Source organism: Onychomys torridus, chromosome 20 (assembly GCF_903995425.1).
Source record: "Onychomys torridus chromosome 20, mOncTor1.1, whole genome shotgun sequence".
Classification (NCBI taxonomy): domain Eukaryota; kingdom Metazoa; phylum Chordata; class Mammalia; order Rodentia; family Cricetidae; genus Onychomys; species Onychomys torridus.
In genome coordinates this window covers 15,839,396-15,856,055 of record NC_050462.1, presented here as the reverse complement: position 1 = coordinate 15,856,055, position 16,660 = coordinate 15,839,396, and the positions used below count along the sequence as shown (strand labels likewise).

General features: G+C 44.5%; 1 protein-coding gene across 1 annotated transcript in view; it reads left to right on the top strand.

Annotated features, from left to right (window-relative positions):
• Positions 1-3,410: 3,410 nt before the first annotated feature.
• Mrpl42 (mitochondrial ribosomal protein L42) overlaps positions 3,411-16,660 on the top strand; it is a 22,626-nt gene continuing 9,376 nt past the window's right edge. Inside the window, exons 1-5 of the mRNA XM_036170217.1 lie at positions 3,411-3,473; positions 4,901-5,050; positions 10,519-10,582; positions 13,768-13,852; positions 16,641-16,660. The exon at positions 16,641-16,660 is cut by the window's right edge and continues 144 nt beyond it. Of these exons, the coding sequence (XP_036026110.1) occupies positions 4,984-5,050; positions 10,519-10,582; positions 13,768-13,852; positions 16,641-16,660 (236 nt within the window). The 5' untranslated portion in view covers positions 3,411-3,473; positions 4,901-4,983. The remainder of the gene's footprint in view (positions 3,474-4,900; positions 5,051-10,518; positions 10,583-13,767; positions 13,853-16,640) is intronic.

The window sequence follows — 16,660 nt, the reverse complement described above, 5'->3', positions numbered from 1 at the left end:
AGAAGCCCTGTTTCGGTTCACAACAGTCATCAATAAGAAGTATTTGTTTGCAAGTTCCCTTATTGTTTCTGGCAGTGTGGGGAAACTGTTTCGTGGGTGGTCAAGACAGAAGGCTCTGTGAGAGAAGGGTTCGTGTCTGCTGACTCAGGCAGGCAGTGGGCGGGGAGGAAGAAAAGGCTCAACACTAATACAAAACAGGTCAGGGAAAACGCCTGCTGCCTCACATTCGTGCCTCCAACGTAAGAAGAAACTTAAGCAACAACACAGGGCCTGAGGAATGTGAGGAGCGTCATCCGGGTCATCACCAGTCCCTAGAGGCGTCATCTCAGTAGAAAGCCCGGAATGAGAGGAGATAGGACCCAGGAGGTTCTGAGGAATAATATTTGCTTTTGTTGATGTTTCCTGTCTCCCAAGACACTGGTGTTAGCAAGAGACTTCAAGAGCAGGCACCCCTGATTCTGTAGCGCCCCGTCTCCCCCCATGCTAGAGAGCTGTTTCCTCTCCACACTCTGGGCCAGTTCTCAATGGAAACAGAATTCCAGAGGATGATGACTCAGCCTTTGGCAAGAAGGTTGGCAGGAACAGGTAACAGCAGAGCCTCCCCGCTGCCTCTGTGCGCCACCCTCTCACGTTCCAAGAAGTCTTGCATTCCATGTCCCTGAGCATCTGCTGGTGACTGCACACTCAGCTAGGCCTGCCTAGACTGTCATTTCCTCCCACCTGGTACGCCCCACCCAGGTTTGTCTCTGGGCTTCCTTCCCCATCATCACTGTCTGTCTCAAGTCCATCCCTCAGGTGCATCACTATCTTCTGGAAATTTGGTCCACTTCCAGAAGGACTGGACAGAGTTTTGAAACCTTTGTTTGTTTTCCTCAGTGGGGGTGTAGTTCAGTGGAAGAGCATTCACCAACAGTCATGAGTGTCTGGATTCGAACTCAGCACTGGAAAGAGAAAAAAAAAAAAAAGATGGAGAAAGAAGCCCCGAGGTGGTGGTGGCAGCTCACGTCTTTAATCCCAGCACTCGGCAGGCAAAGGCAGGCAGATCTCTGTGAGTTTGAGGCCAGCCTTGTATATAGAGCGAGTTCCAGGACAGCCAGGGCTACACAGCAAAACCCTGTCTTGAGGGGGAAAAAAGATGGACGAAGAAAAAGAGAAAGAAGTGATAAGACTGTGTAGAACGTTTTTTTTGTTTTGTTTTGTTTTTGGGACAGTGTCTCTATACAGCCTTGACTGACTTAAAACTCCCTAGGTAGACCAGGTTGGCCTTCCCTCCTGAGTGCTGGGACTAAAGGCATACTCCACCAATCCCAGCTCTCAACCCCTTTTGTTTTAGAGTTCACCAACCAGAAATCAAGACTACTGAATTCGTGATCCTCCTGCCTCCCAAATGCTGGGATTATGGGCACATACCCAGTCAGACTTACAGTACTATACTAACAAACACATCCACAAACCTAGATTATTCTCATTAAAACATTTTAAAATGACATTCGGGTAGCCTAGAACTTGCTACGTAGACCTCAAACTCACAGAGATTTGGTTCCTTCTGCCTTCCAAGTGCTGAGATGAAAGATATGTAACATCCCACCTGGCTTTTCATTATTTATTTATTTATTTATTTATTTATTTATTTATTTATTGCCTCCTGAGTGCTGGGATTAAAGACATGTGCCACCACTGCCCAGCTTTTTTTTTTTTTTTTTTTAAATATAAAACTTCATTGTAAGTACAGTTAAGTCTGGTGCTCTTCCTCTTAAGCAATCAATCTAACGCTATTGATAAAGTTAATGTCATTCTTTTTTTAATTTTTTTTTTTTTGAGCTGAGGATCGAACCCAGGGCCTTGCGCTATCACTGAGCTAAACCCCCAACCCTATTCTTTTTAATGTTTAAATTAAACTTATTTATATGGGGAAGGGGCACTCGAGAACCTGCCAGAGTGTTTCTCTCCCTCTACCACATGGGTCCCAGGGATCGGACTGAGGGCATCAGGCTTAACAGCAAGTGTTTTGCTCCGCTGAGCCATCTCACTAGCCCCAAACGTAATACTTTTATATTTTCCGACACAAAATCTGTGCTGGAGAGTTTTTATGTCAATTCAACACAAGTAAAGTGGTCGAGAGGACAGAACCTCAAAGGAGAAAATGCTTCCATCATATCAGGCTGCAGCAAGCCTTTTCCTAATTGTGGGTGGCGCCATCCCTGGGCTGGTGGCCCTGGCTTCTATAAGAGAGCTCACAGGAATCCTCCTGCTTCAGCCTCCTAAGTACTGAAATCACAGTCTGTTCCACCCACGGGGCACCTTCTCTACTTGGCAAAGCTTTACAGCAGGGAGTCCGGGGCTTGTGAAACTATTCCTCAAAGTCATCACAAACTGGGTAACTTTTCCATCATTTCCAGGTCAGTCACTTCATTCTGCTTCCATGGTTTGGACTATTTTGCCATTTTAGTACTCTGAATTTCAAACTTTTTTTTTCCCCCTTCGACAGGCTTCCTGTTGTCCTGGAACTCGCTCTGTAGATCAGGCTGGCCTTGAACTCACAGAGATCTGCCTGCTTCTGCCTCCAGAGTTCTGGGATCAAAGGTGTGCACCACACTATTCACAGGCCAAACAACTTTAATGTGTGCCAGTGTAAACTATTTGCTGGTGTTTGGGGTTTATTTATTTTTGTATTGGAATGTCTCTTTTCAGATATTCCCTTGCTAGGTGACCTCTTCCATTTGGTCTCTAAGTGTTGGGAGTCCTTTGGCTCAGTTTGGAGACTTGTTCCATTTTAGCTACATTTCCTCCCTACACTGGCTCGATATTCCCATCGCTTTATTTATCATGCTTTTGTGGTGCTGGCGATTAAACCCAGGGCCTCAGGCATGCTATGGCACCAAGCTACATACCCAGCCCTCATTCCCATGGCTTTATATTCCTGTTTAGCCCAACCTCTACTACCGGCCTGCTTGGTTTTACATCACCACTTGGGCATTTCAGATGAATCCCCAGATCAACAACTCCCAAACGGAATTCTTTCCCACCCTTACAGGACAAACTCCCAACCTGCTGGATTAGTCTGACCTCTCCTGTGCTTTGACTAACCCTTCAAGCTAGTCAACAATGCCACACCCGGAACGTCTCACCCTCCGCTCCTAACATCCACGTTAGATTTCTCTGACATCTTGTCTTCTCTGAGAAAACTTAATTCAGCCCTCAACGGTATAGTCTAGTGTCTCTCTGAATTGTTTTTTGCTGTTGTTATTTTAAACAGTGGAAACGGGTAGCGATTTTGTTGTGTGAGCACCTTTTGCAACCCAAGCTGCCATAAGGAATGCTGGGTGGCCACAGGACCCCGCCCCACCATCCTCCTGCGACCAGGGAGATTTTTCTGGCAGAGACTACGACTCCCAGAGTGCCTTGCGGGCCCGAGGTGCGCGCGCTGGACGGCGTCTTTAGGACCCGGATTGAGGCAAGATGGCTGGCCCGCGGTGAGTAGTTTTCTATGTAACCGCTGCCCTCTCTTCCTCTGGGACAGGCCTGGCAGGCTTGTCCGTGGGCGTCGAGGGTTTTTCTGTCCGTCGTTGCCCGTAGGGCGAGGCGGTCGTGTCCCCAGGCTCCATGCAGCGGAAGGGCCGCGTGTGGTTGTGCCCTCTGGTGGCTCAGCACCCGTGTGCTGCTGGGCGTCCGGCTGCACCACGTTGACCTCGCTGACCTCTCCTGGTCCAAGCCTTTCTATCGGTCCCCGGGCTGCAGTCCCCGTGCACCTGTTCCCCAAACTTCAGACCTTCCGGGGTGTTAGATTTCGAGCTGAATTCCGTGCCAAGGGACTCACCGTCGAAAGTCTCTGCAGCTGTAGTTTGACCCTCAGCTGACTATGTCAGCATCGAGCCGAGGAAACTTAATGTCCCCCTGCAGAGGTTTTGATTCTGGACTTGTAGTCGGAAGACTGGGTTTGTGTCTCATGCATGACACAAGTTAAACACTGGACTTCTCTCGGCCTTTGTTCCTAATCATATGTCTAAAAGAGCACAGAGTGGAAGGAAGCCACTTTTGCACGCTGAATGAATTCTGGGTTAGCAAGTCACAGTGTTCTGACAGTGCCAGGAATCGGCTTGCAAATAAAGAGAGACTGCCCTCCTTTTCGTGTGTACTGAGCTAGGGAGGGTCATAGCTAGCCATTGAGACAAATTGAAAATAGGGCACAGCAATTGTATACGATGTATTTACAACTTCTCATGAACACTGCGATTGTTTCCCTCGGTTTACCACGGAAGAACTGGAAGGTCGTGTAATTAATGACTTGCCTCAGATTTTCCAGTTTGTAAGTGAGCAACTCCAAAGTCTTTGGAAGCAAGTCCTTTAAATTTTCATGATTCACTATAAATACGCTTTGGCATTATCTTTAAATGTTACGCGACAGTAAGATGAAATGGCGACAAGAGCAGTTTGTTTACAACCTGTAAGACGTTGACGTTGACGTGTTCCTCTTAAGTTTTCATGAACCAAAGACAGGTCTTGTTGAATATTTCATCAGAAACAATATCACTGGGAGCGATAAGGTCTTATGTGTGGTACTTGGGAATTGGTACACAGACACACCAGCGTTTGAGGAGTATGCACTGTGCATTGTGTGTGAACGACTTTCTAAGTAATTGGGGTTTTTACTGCACACTCAACTGAAACAAACTGCGTGAGTGCTGAGAAGGTTACATTTAAGAGCAGTGACAGCAGACGTAGTTCTTGGGTTTGGGTTCTTACATTTTGATGTCGTGGCTCTTCGTCCCGCTGTTAAGTTGTGTGGAAGTGAAAAATTGAAAAGCCTTCTTTCAGGTGACTCGTGCTAGTTCATGGTTCCTGGCCTATTGCGTTGTTTAGGCTTACCCCTGTAGCTGATTTTCCTTTATCTCTTAAGCAGGATTGAAATTCTGTGTGCCTAGAAACAGATTTTAGAAGCCATCTCTCCTCACAATATCTTTTTCAAGTCACCCGATAAGGATCATGGCATCAGCAGTCAAATGGGTGACATCAAACAGAACTATCTGGAAACATTTATTTCCAATCCAAAGTAAGTGAGATTTTTTTTTTTTTAATGTTTAAAAAAGTATGCTTTTCCAAGTATAGGATATTTAAAGTATTTGGTTATTTTATTTGCCTATTATTTGCAATAATAAAAAGGGGATAAAATTTAAATGTCAGTCAAAAGAAGAATCTTAACTATGAATATCATGCAGCTGTTACCAACATGGACAGATCACCAACTAGAGAAAGAAAAAAAAAAAACCTGATATGTCAGTGAATGATCCTGTTGTGGGCTTAAAATGTGTGTAAGTATGTGTGTCTCTATGTTTGTGTGTGTGTGTGTGCATGCATGCATAAATGCCAAGGAAAGGATCTAAGGTAATCATAGACTATCATTAAACCACGAGTAGGATTTAGGTGAACTGGTAGAAGGTAACTTCCCCTTCATGAGGAACATTTATTCTTAGTGTACTTTACAGCTGTTCTTTTCTTTAAGTAGTTCCTGAGATTTGGAAATAAAAAGCAAATCCACAGTCCCATCTTCCAGAGATAATCACTGTTAATATTGTGGGAGGTTTTTTTCCTTTATGGATGCAGCCATTAAGCAAATAAATGTAGTTCCTTTCTAAAGATCATCTCAAAAGTCTGTTGATACATGCTTAATAGTCAGTCTGTTAACTCATAAATAATAGAATGTAAGATCCTGCTCCTCACAGCTGTCTGTTTTCATCCCCCTCACCTCCCCACCCCCCAACCCTCACCCCCACAATAGATAGGTAATTTAGGGGCATCTGAGGCAAGACAAACCTTTGCTCAGTAAACTCCTTTTAAAAACAGTGTTCAAATTTACTGAATCCCACTTTTATAGAAAGCCTTCTGTCCCTGACCCCTTGCTCACCTACTCCTCATTTTTAGGTCTCTGAACATGATTTATTTCATTTATCACATTCTATTTACAATAAGAGTCAGAACAAAGCACATTTAACTTTTGATTATCTAGGCTTTTAAAAGTTTCTATAGTGAGCTGAGCATGGTGGCGCAGGCTTTTGATCCCAGCACTCAGGGTAGAGGCAGGAGGATCTCTGTGAGTTTGCAGTTAGGATCTCTGTGAGTTTGCAATCAACCTGGACTATATAGTGAGTTCAAGGACAGCCAAGGCCATATAGAGAGACCCTGTCTCAAAACAGCAACAAAAAGTTACTGTGATGAGATGGGCATGGTGACAGAGGCCTATAGTCCCAAGTATTTGGGAGGTAGAGACAGGTGGAGCTCTGTGAGTTCAAGGCTAATATGGTGTACATAGTGAGTTTCAGGCCAGCCATGGCTATATAGTGAGACTCTGTCTCCAAATACTAATAATAAACAATAAAATTGCTTTTACTTTCTAGTTAATCTTCTAGTCAGCATTCAAAATACTAGGTTTATGACATTTCTTGCATACATAGCCCTGGTGACCTACTCATTCTCCCTGGTCTCCTCTGCCTTTTGCTGGTTCTGGTCCTTTCCCTAAATAGTCCCTTTGGCTTTTGTGTCACCTAGTTGTACATGGATTTAACCTAGGTTTCCATGTGAGCGAAAACATGGAGTATTCCTCCCCCATTACCTTCCCTCATTTCCCCTCTCTTTAAACGTCTTCCTCTTGTCCCCTTCCGCTTTCACATCCTCTGTGAACAGGCCAGCGCGGGATGCACACCTGTAATCCAGTACTCTGGAGGTGGAGGCAGGAAGATTGCTGGGATGGAGGCCAGCCTGGGCTGCATGCCGAAACCCTGTCTCAACCACATGTGTATCTAGATTCTGCATTGTAGGGAAAATACATAGTATTTGTCTCTCTCTCTCTCTCTCTCTCTCTCTCTCTCTCTCTCTCTCTCTCTCTCTCTTTCTCTCTCTCTTGCTGTGTGTGTTAGGTGTGAGTACACCTGTGGAAGCCAGAGAACTTTGGGTGTTTTCCATAGGCGCCATCAACCTTTTGTGGAGATGGTCTCTCACTAGGACCTGGGGATCCCCAACTAGACTTGGCTGTCTAGGCGTATCTATGCTCACTAACCAGTGTGGGTATTACAAGGACACACCATCGTTCCTGGCTTTGTACATGGGTGCTGGGGTTTTAACTTAGGTCCTCATCCTTGTGAATAAGCATTCTACCAACTGAGTCATCTCAGCCCCCTCTTTTTTTTTTCTTCCAAGACAGGGTTTCTCTGTGTAGTTTTGGAGCCTGTCCTGGACTAGCTCTGTAGCCCAGGCTGGTCTCGACCTCACAGAGATCCACCTGCCTCTGCCTCCCGAGTGCTGGGATTACAGACGTGCGCCACCATCGCCCGGCTCAGCCCCCTCTTTATATTGTTATTTTTTATTTGTGTGTGTGATATGTGCATGGGTGTGTTCACCTGGGCATGTGTACGGGGCTAGAGGTCAACTTAGGTTGTCTTCTTCTGTTGACTTTCTCCATTACTTTTTGAGACAGTTTCTCAGTGAACCCAGAGCTTGTGGTTTCAGCCAGACTGGATAGCCAGTGATCGCCAAGAATCTGCCCATCTCTGACTCTCTCATTCTCCCCATCGTTGGTTTCAGAGACAGTGGCTTTTACGTGGGTGTGAAAATCCAGACTTGGGTCCGCATACTTGTACAGTATGCATGCTGTACACCACTCTGAACTATATCCTTAGTCCAGAATCTTCAATTTCTCTTTTGTCGCATTGGGAGTTGAAACTGCACATGCGAGGTCAGTGCTCTGCCACTATCTCTGGCTCGGTTTTCTCTTTGGCTGAGACAGTTTCACGTAGCCCAGGCTGGTCTTGAACGTGCTGTGAGGATGAGGCTGACCTTGGTGAGTGCGTGAGCCTCCTGCCTCCCGTTCCCAAACACTAGGATTTCCACTGCTCTAGGTGTTTGTTGTTGTGGCTGGTTTTAGTGTTTCACTTTCACCCAACCTGCTTTCAAACGTGCGGGTTCCTGCCTCAGTCTCCCTAATAACAGAGTTACAATTGTGAGGGCCACACTCAGGGCTGCTTGTCGTTCAGAGTCAGACTTACTTCACTTAACGTGATGGTCTTGAATTCCATCCTTTTTTCTGTAAGTCGCATATTTTCTTTCTTTTTTTTCGAGACAGGGTTTCTCTGTGTAGCTTTGGTTGCCTTTCCTGGATCTCGCTCTGTAGCCCAGGCTGGCCTCGAACTCACAGAGATCCGCCTGCCTCTGCCTCCCGAGTGCTGGGATTAAAGATGTGCGCCACCGCCGCCCGGCTCATTCTTTATACCTGAATAAAGTGTGTATGTATGTGCCACATTGTCTTTACCCGTTGCCTGTTGAGGGTTGTCTTGACAGTTGTGAGCAGTACACAATAGGATGGATGTGCAAGGATCTCAGTGGGCTGACTTGGCCCCTTAGGGTCTGTGTCAGAGTGGTACACAGGGTCAGATGCTGGTTATTGCTTTGTTGTCTTGCGACAGGGCCTCACCGTATGGCTCTGTGGCTCTGACTGACCTGGATTCTATGTAAACCACATTTGTAGCTTTCCTAATTCTGTTTTTGGTTGGTTTTTTTTTTTTAAATTACATGTTTGACTGTGGAATTGGCTCTCTCCCTCTATCATGTGGGTCTCAGAGATGGAACTTAGGTCATCAATCTTGGTGGCAAGTTGAGAGAAATATGCCTGCTACCTAGCCTCTGGTCTCCCTAAGAGAAGCCAAGCCCCAGGGTGGTGAGAACTCAGACCCAACACAGCCCTGTCTTCACGGGAGTTAACATGGGACTGCCTATTTGCCCCTCTTTACTGAAGTGATCCTTTTACTGTTAGACTGCCCATTCCATTTATACTGAGGCCCTAGTACACATTTGATATCTGCCTCAGTTGCTAATGTTTAAGTAACTGATTTGAGTGGACTGGGATTGTCAGGAGAGTCAGTTCACCGTGAGCTAACTTAAATTGTTCTACTTTTGACATTTTATGTGACAAAGGATATTAATGTTGGTGGCAAAGCAAAATCCACAATTTAAAGAGAAAGTACAAAGAGCATCAGGAAAAAGCCCTTCCTTGTGAGGGAGCAGTAAACTCTTACATGCAGTCGACATTGGGTGTAGATTTTGTTTTTAAAGCATAAACTAGCTGGGCGGTGGTGGTGCACGCCTTTAATCCCAGCACTCGGGAGGCAGAGGCAGGTGGATCTCTGTGAGTTCGAGGCCAGCCTGGTCTACAGGACAGACTCCAAAGCTACAGAGAAACCCTGTCTCGAAAAAACAAAAAAACAAAACAAAACAAAAAAAAAAATCTTCTGAAGCTTTTTGGTCCCATAGTAACTTACTTGGGGCAAACAAGGATGGCAGAGAAGGGGATGAGTAAGGCCCTATGAACACAGATTGTGGGGCATGTAAGGAGATAGCTGTTCTCCTGTGATAGAGGCCAGAGTGCCCAGAGGCCACAGAAGGATTTTATAGACAAAACTACATTGACTTTGAAGGCTTAGTGGTGTTTGAAGAAGTGTAGAGGGGGTTCTGCCCTGGGAAGTGGTAGAGGTGTGTTGATGGAAAGTCAGGGTGGGTCCTAGCCCCGTATGCAGGAGAAATCCTCTCTGGAGGAAGCTGTATCCTGGTTTTCTGGGGTAATCTCGAATTTCCTTTTTTTTTTTTTAAATTTTTCAAGACAGGGTTTCTCCATGTAGTTTTGGTGACTGTCTGGGAACTCACTGTGTAGACCAGGCTGGCCTTGAACTCACAAAGATCCGCCTGCCTCTGCCTCCTGAGTGCTGAGATTAAAGGTGTGTGCCACCACCACCTGGCTTCCAACTCCCTTTTAACGTACTGAGCTGCCTCTGAATTTTTCCTTTGTATTTAGAGGAATATCCTTTTTTTGAACATGAAAAACCTTTTTTTACAGATTAAAAACTATATAGCTTGTCAGGCCATGGTGGCACATGCCTTTAATCCCAGCACTCGGGAGGCAGAGGCAGCTGGATCTCTGTGAGTTCAAGGCCAGCCTGGGCTACAGAGCGAGTTCTAGGACAAATTGAAGACTACATAGAAAGACCTGTTTTGAAAAAAGCCAAAAAAATTTAATAAGGGCTGGAGAGATGGCTCAATAGTTAAGAAAGAGCGCTGGCTGTTCTTCCAGAGGACCCAAGTTCAATTCCCAGCACCTACATGGCAGCTCAAACCTGTCTGTAACTCCAATTCCAGAGGATTGAACACCCTCGCACAAATATAAAGACAAAACACCAATGCTTGTGAAGTAAAAATAAATAATTTTTTAAAAAATTAAATAAAAAAATAATAAAAGTATTTAAGCCAGGTGTGATGGTGGACACCTTTAATCCCAGCACTTAAGTGGGAGGCAGAGGCAGGTGTATCTCTGTGAGTTCGAGGCCAGCCTGGTCTACAGAGCGAGTTCCAGAACAGCCAGGGCTACATGGTGAGACCCTATCTCACTAAACAACAAAAAAGAAACAGATATTGGTTGATGTTGAAATTGACCTTTATGCCCAGGAGAACTAAACTGTTTTACCATGTGGGTTTTTGCAGGTGGAGCTTTATCTCGTGTGTGTCATAAGTCTACGTATTCTTCGCTTCCAGAGGATTATAACTGGTGTGTATAAACGTCAGCGGAAATAGCAGTTGCATCTGCAGTGATCTTGTGTTTGCTTTCCCCGTTATTCTCTCTTTAAGTTTGGTATTCAACTCGTGTCTTATTTGTATGGATTAAGTGTGTCCCTGGATGATCCACATTTTACATTTTAGATAAAATCTGTTGTTGTTGTGTAGTGAAGGCTCACACCTCTTGTAACAGACTCGCTCTTTTCTTTCTGCATAGGGCTTTCGCTTTTTGTAAAAGCTAATTCGTTTTTATAATTTTATGTTAGAGCTTATGTCTATTAGATTAGGTATTTGTCTGTCTTTTGTTTGACACTAAATAATTCCACTGTACACTGCTGAATTCAGTACGATTTATTTGGTATTTATCCAACTTAGTCATTATTCTAAGAATAGGATGTGTTTTTTTTTTTTCTTTCTTTTTCCTTTTTTTTTTCCTTTTAAGCAGAGTTGAAGTGTAGAAGTTGCAATTTATTTTCTTAAGTTATGTAAGTTTTATCGCAAGTTTTAGTAAATAAAAAGTAAACAAACAAAAAGCAGCCCAGGCTGGACTCACACTCACTATGTAGCTAAGTCTGGCCTCAGACTCCCGATCCTCTTCCCAGTGCTGAGATGTGTGCCCCCATGCCCAGGATTTTTAGATCTTCTTTTAAATTTATTATGTGTATGGGTATTTTGTTTGCATGTGTGTATGTGCACCACGTGTGTTCCTGGTGTCTGGGGAGGTCAGAAGAGTGCGTCAGATCTCCTGGAGCTACTGACTTGGGAATGACCATGTGGGTGCTGGGGGAATTGAACCAGGGTCCTTTGCAATGGCAACACACCTCCTCTTCAGCCCATACTTTGGTTTTTGATACTGATTTTAACTGTACATTTGATGAGTACTGAGTTAAGTTGCACGTGATGAAGTAGACTGGGTTGTGTTTTTTTGAACCTGAATAGATTGAGTGATGTCAGTGTAGATAGTATGCAAAACTCGGTAAAGCCAGCTGTGATAGTCATCCCAGCTCTTGGAAAACTAAAGCTAGAGGATCATGAGTTCAAGGCCAGCCTGGGTTATCTATCTGCTGAGTTCAGGGCCAGCCTGGACTATCTGGTGAGACCGTGGAAAGATGATGGTCAGTGGTTGAAAGAGCTGCTCTTGCAGAAGACCTGGGTTTGCCTCCAGCACCCACACAGCAGCTCACAGCTGTAACTAGTTACAAGGGATCTGGTAACCTCTTCTGACTTGTAGGGCACCGGGAACACAAGTGGTGTAGACACACATGTGCGGGGGAAACATTCAGACACAATAAAATAAGTAAACCTTACACAGACGGATTTGGCCAGGACATGGCGGTATACTTATTTAATCCCAGCCCTGGAGAGGCGGATGCAGGTGAAGCTCTGTGAGTTCCAGGCTAGCCAGAGGTACAGAGTGAGACCTCCCTTGTGTCAAGAAATGAAAAATAAATAAATAAATTAACTAATATCAGAAACGTTATTGCAATTATGTGTAGAATTCAGTGGTAAAACCACAGTAAAACAATGCAGATGAAGTACAGTTTACAGCCTCACTGTTGTTTATTGTTTTAGCTAGTTAAGCTGAACTATTCTGTTACGGTCTTCTAATTGTCATTTATGTTATAGGTACTAGATTTTTCCAATCAAGCAATACAGCATTTACTCCCTTTAACGTTTGTGATTAACTAATTTTACATTTAAATTGACATAGTTTGCTATTGTAGTATATGAGTATATTCAACATAGTTTCTCAACCGGGAATTAGCAACCTTATATAAATACATTTTTATTACAATAATTTCTTTGTGTGTGTGCATGTATGGGCCATGACATGCATGCAGAGGTCAGAGGACAACGCTTCACCATGTGGGCACCTTTGCCCACTAAGCTGTCCTGCCAGCCCCATCAATTTTTAAATTTTCAGTTCTGTAGTGCATTGAATCTCTTTCATCTTAAACATAAACTTGCTCAGAGCCTATTCAAATCAGACACCGTTAGATTTAGTTGTAAGAATTATCAGTTAACATTTCAGTTAGGTTAAAAACTTCAGTAACTTTTTTCAGTATTTTTTTCTTCTTTGTCCAGAATAGTTTGTCTTAAGCTTAAGCTTTTTTGGGGGGGCATGTGGGGGTGGGGGTGGGGTGTTCTTTGAGACAGTGTTTCTCTGGGTAGTCCTGGCTTGGAACTTGCTCTGTAGACCAGGCTGGGCCTGGAACTCAGAGATCTGCCTGCCTTTTGCCTCCTGAGTGCTGGACTAAGGGTGTGTGCCACCACACCTGGCTTAAAGCAGCATCTTGAAACCCAGGCTTTAGGGCTGATGTATTCTAGAAGTCTATCAGAATGCCCTAGCCTCTGTTGTGATATGGTGCTTCCATATTGGGCAGACTTGCGTGGCAGATGTATAGCTCTCATCCATGGCTTTATGAGTCACCCTGGGAGCTCTTTGTCCTCTGATGTCATGTGCAGCAGTGGCCACTTCCTTGGGGCTGCATTTGCTCCCTTTGACCCGAGCTGTCTTAGCACACTGGTACATGTGAGCAGAGCCTGTACTGTGGCGGGGCTGCATGGCTTAGCACACTGTTGGGCTGCACGGTTTAGCACACTGGTGGGTTGCACGGCTTAGCACACTGGTGGGCTGCACAGTTTAGCACACTGGTGGGCTGCATGGCTTAGCACACTGGTGGGCTGCATGGCTTAGCACACTGGTGGGTTGCACGGCTTAGCACACTGGTGGGCTGCACGGCTTAGCACACTGGTGGATTGCACGGCTTTTTTGCTCCTGCCCTTCTCTAGCAGCAAGAGGCTTAGCTTTCACTGTGGCATTTGGGTTGATTTCTAATTAATTTTCTCATTAAGAGTAATTATTGTAGCGGGGTGTAATCTTAACAGTTAGGAGATAGAGTCAGAGGATCAACAGTCATTGTTGGCTACATACTAAGTTCAAAACCAGCCTGGGACACATGAGATCCTGCCAGACAGGATGGTATGTATCTGTTATCCAGTCACTCTAGAGGCAGAGGCAAGGGGATTGCTATGTGTTTGAGTCCAGCATGGGCTCCATAGTGAGTTCCATGACTGCCTGGGCTACAGTGAGACCTTGTCTCAAAAAGCTAAAACCTGGAAGTACTCATGCAGCTTTGAGTACAGTCTAACTATTTCTAAAACGTTCCTTTTCAGCAAGGTAGAGCTGGCTTTGACCTCCGACGGCAGGACAATAGTGTGCTACCACCCTTCTGTGGACATCCCCTACGAGCACACCAGAGTACGTACGGGAAGTTGTCTGGTGCCCGTTGCTTGCTTTGGGTCTTTCAGCTTTTCTACTTCACTGCCTTGACTTTTCCTCTGAGTTTTTATTGTCTTTCCTTTAACGTTTCCCAGTGTACCAAGGCAATTAGGACGTCAGTTTCCTGACCTAAGAAATCTGATTAGAAAGTGGACCCGATGGTAGAGTCCTGTAATCCTGACCACTTGCCCTGAAGCAGGAGGACATTAAATTCATCTTAGCGAGACCTTGTCTAAAATTTAAAATTTTTTAAAGGTTTGGAAGTATTTTTAAAAAATTGTTTTTGAGTTTTTACTTTAAAAAACTTAGATATTTCTCTTGATAATTTTATGCTTTTGTTTTAATTTTTTTCCTGCTTCCTGCTTCTTCTTCTTCTTTTTTTTTTTCCATTTTTATCCTTGTGTGACCAGACACCGGATGGCCTGGGAATTGAACCCAGGTCCTCTGGAACATCAGTCAGTGCTCTTAACCACTGAGCCATCTCTCTTCCCCTTGTTTTAGTTTTTGATAATACTTGCCTGTTGCTGTTACCTGTCAGCCCTGATGATTCTCCTCCATTCTTTCTCCTTAGGCCTGCTCTCAGTCCAGACTGCTGAATCTAGAACAGGATTGTTGTTCTTTCTTTCTTTCTTTCTCTCTCTCTTTCTTTCTTTCTTTCTTTCTTTCTTTCTTTCTTTCTTTTCTTTCTTTCTTCACAGGATTTCTCTGTGTAGCTTTGGAGCCTGTCCTGGACCTCACTCTGTAGCCCAGGCTGGCCTCTAACTCACAAAGATCCACCTGCCTCTGCCTCCCGAGTACTGGGATTAAAGGCAAGCGCCACCACCGCTGGGCTGATGTTAGCTTTTTTGCTAATCTTTTTATATCACGTTTGTGTGTGATGTGTATGGTTCATATGTGTGCCCTGGTGTGGTAGTTTGAATGAGAATGGCCCACAGGCTCCTATATTTGAATGCTTAGTCATTAGGGAGTGGAGCTGTTTGAGAAGGATTAGGAGGTGTGGCCTTCTCGGAGGTAGTGTATTACTGAGGGCTTTGGGGTTTCAAAAGCCTAGGCCAGCCCCAGTATCTCTTCCTGCTGCCTGCAGATCCAGATCCAGAACTTTCAGCTCCTTCTGCTGCTGTCCGTACACCGCCATGCTTCCTACCATGATGACAGTGAACTAAACCTCTGAAACTGTAAGCCACCCCAATTAAATCCTTTCCTTTATAAGAATCGAGGTGGTCATGGTGCCTCTTCACAGTAATAGAACACTGACTAAGACACACGGCTTGAGGAGGTCAGAGGATACCTTTGTAGACTCAGTTCTCTCCATCTGTCTTTATGTGAGTACCAGGGTCAAACTCAGGGTGTCATGCTTTCTCAGCTAGCACTTTCATTTATTGGCCCCAAACTCATAGAGATCCCCCTGCCTCTGCCTCCTGGGTGCTGGATTGCCGGCATGCACCACTGTATGCAGCTTAGGAATGTCACTTCTCAATGAGAGGTTGTCTTAGTTACTGCTCTATTGTGCAAAGATACCATGACCAAGGCAACTTATAAAAGAAAGCATTTCATCAGGGGCTGGCTTACAGTTTCATAGGGTTAGTCCATGATCATCATGGCAGTATGTAGTTAGTCATGATGCTGGAGCAGGAGCTAAGAACTTACATCTACAAGCAGAGGAGGAGACTGGGCCTGGTGTGGGCTTTTGAAACCTCAAAGCCCACCTCCAGTGACACACCTCATCCAACAAGGCCACACCTCCGAATCTTTCCTAAACAGTCCACTAACTGGGAATCAAACATTCAAATATAGGAGCCTGTGGGGGCCATTATTTTTTTTTAAATTAATTATTTATTAAATTTTTTTCATTTTACATACCAACCCCAGTTCCCCCTCACTTCCCTTCTCCCGCCTCCTCACCTCCCTCCCACTCTACTTAGGGGCCATTCTTATTCAAACCACCACAGAGGTCTTTTCTGTTTTTTTTTGGTATTTTTCTTTTCTTTTTTTAAAAAGATTTATTTATTTATTTATGTATATAGTGTTCTGCCTGCATGTATCCCTGCAGGCCAGAAGAGGGCACCAGATCTCATTACAGGTGGTTGTGAGCCACCATGTGGTTGCTGGGAATTGAACTCAGGACCTCTGGGAGACCAATCAGTATGCTTAACCTCTAAGCCACCTCCCCAGCCCTTTTTTTGGTATTTTTCAAGACAGGGTTTCTCTGTGTAGCTTTGGTGCCTGTCCTAGATCTCGCTCTGTAGACCAGGCTGGCCTTGAACTCACAGAGATCTCCCAGCTCTGCCTCCTGAGTGCTGGGATAAAGGCGTGCACCACCACTGCCCGGCACACAGAGGTCTTTTATATATTTTTCATTGTTCTTTCCTTTTTCTGAAATTTTTATTAGATTTTTAAAATTTATTTTACATACCAACCACAGTTTGTTTTCTCCTTAGTAATATAGAAGGTAAACTGTTGAATTGCAAGTTAAAAAGTAATATGGACCTAGTATATACTTTGGGAAAATAGAAACAAAAAAAACAATTCCCTTATTACTGAGGGGAAAGAATCGAAGAAGAGCTCTTATTATTGGAAAAGAAACCCACAATTTTTGGCTAGTAGAGGAGTATTTCTAACTTTGAATAACTAACTGGAAGTGCTCTGGCTACTTACCCACTGTCAGGAATGTAATGAATGGCTGAGTATGGTCGTTGTTTCGTCATAAAGCCAGACAGATCCCGGCTTGCATTTCTACACTTCATTGTTGTTAATTGCTTCTTTATAGCCTGTCCCTCAACCAGACAT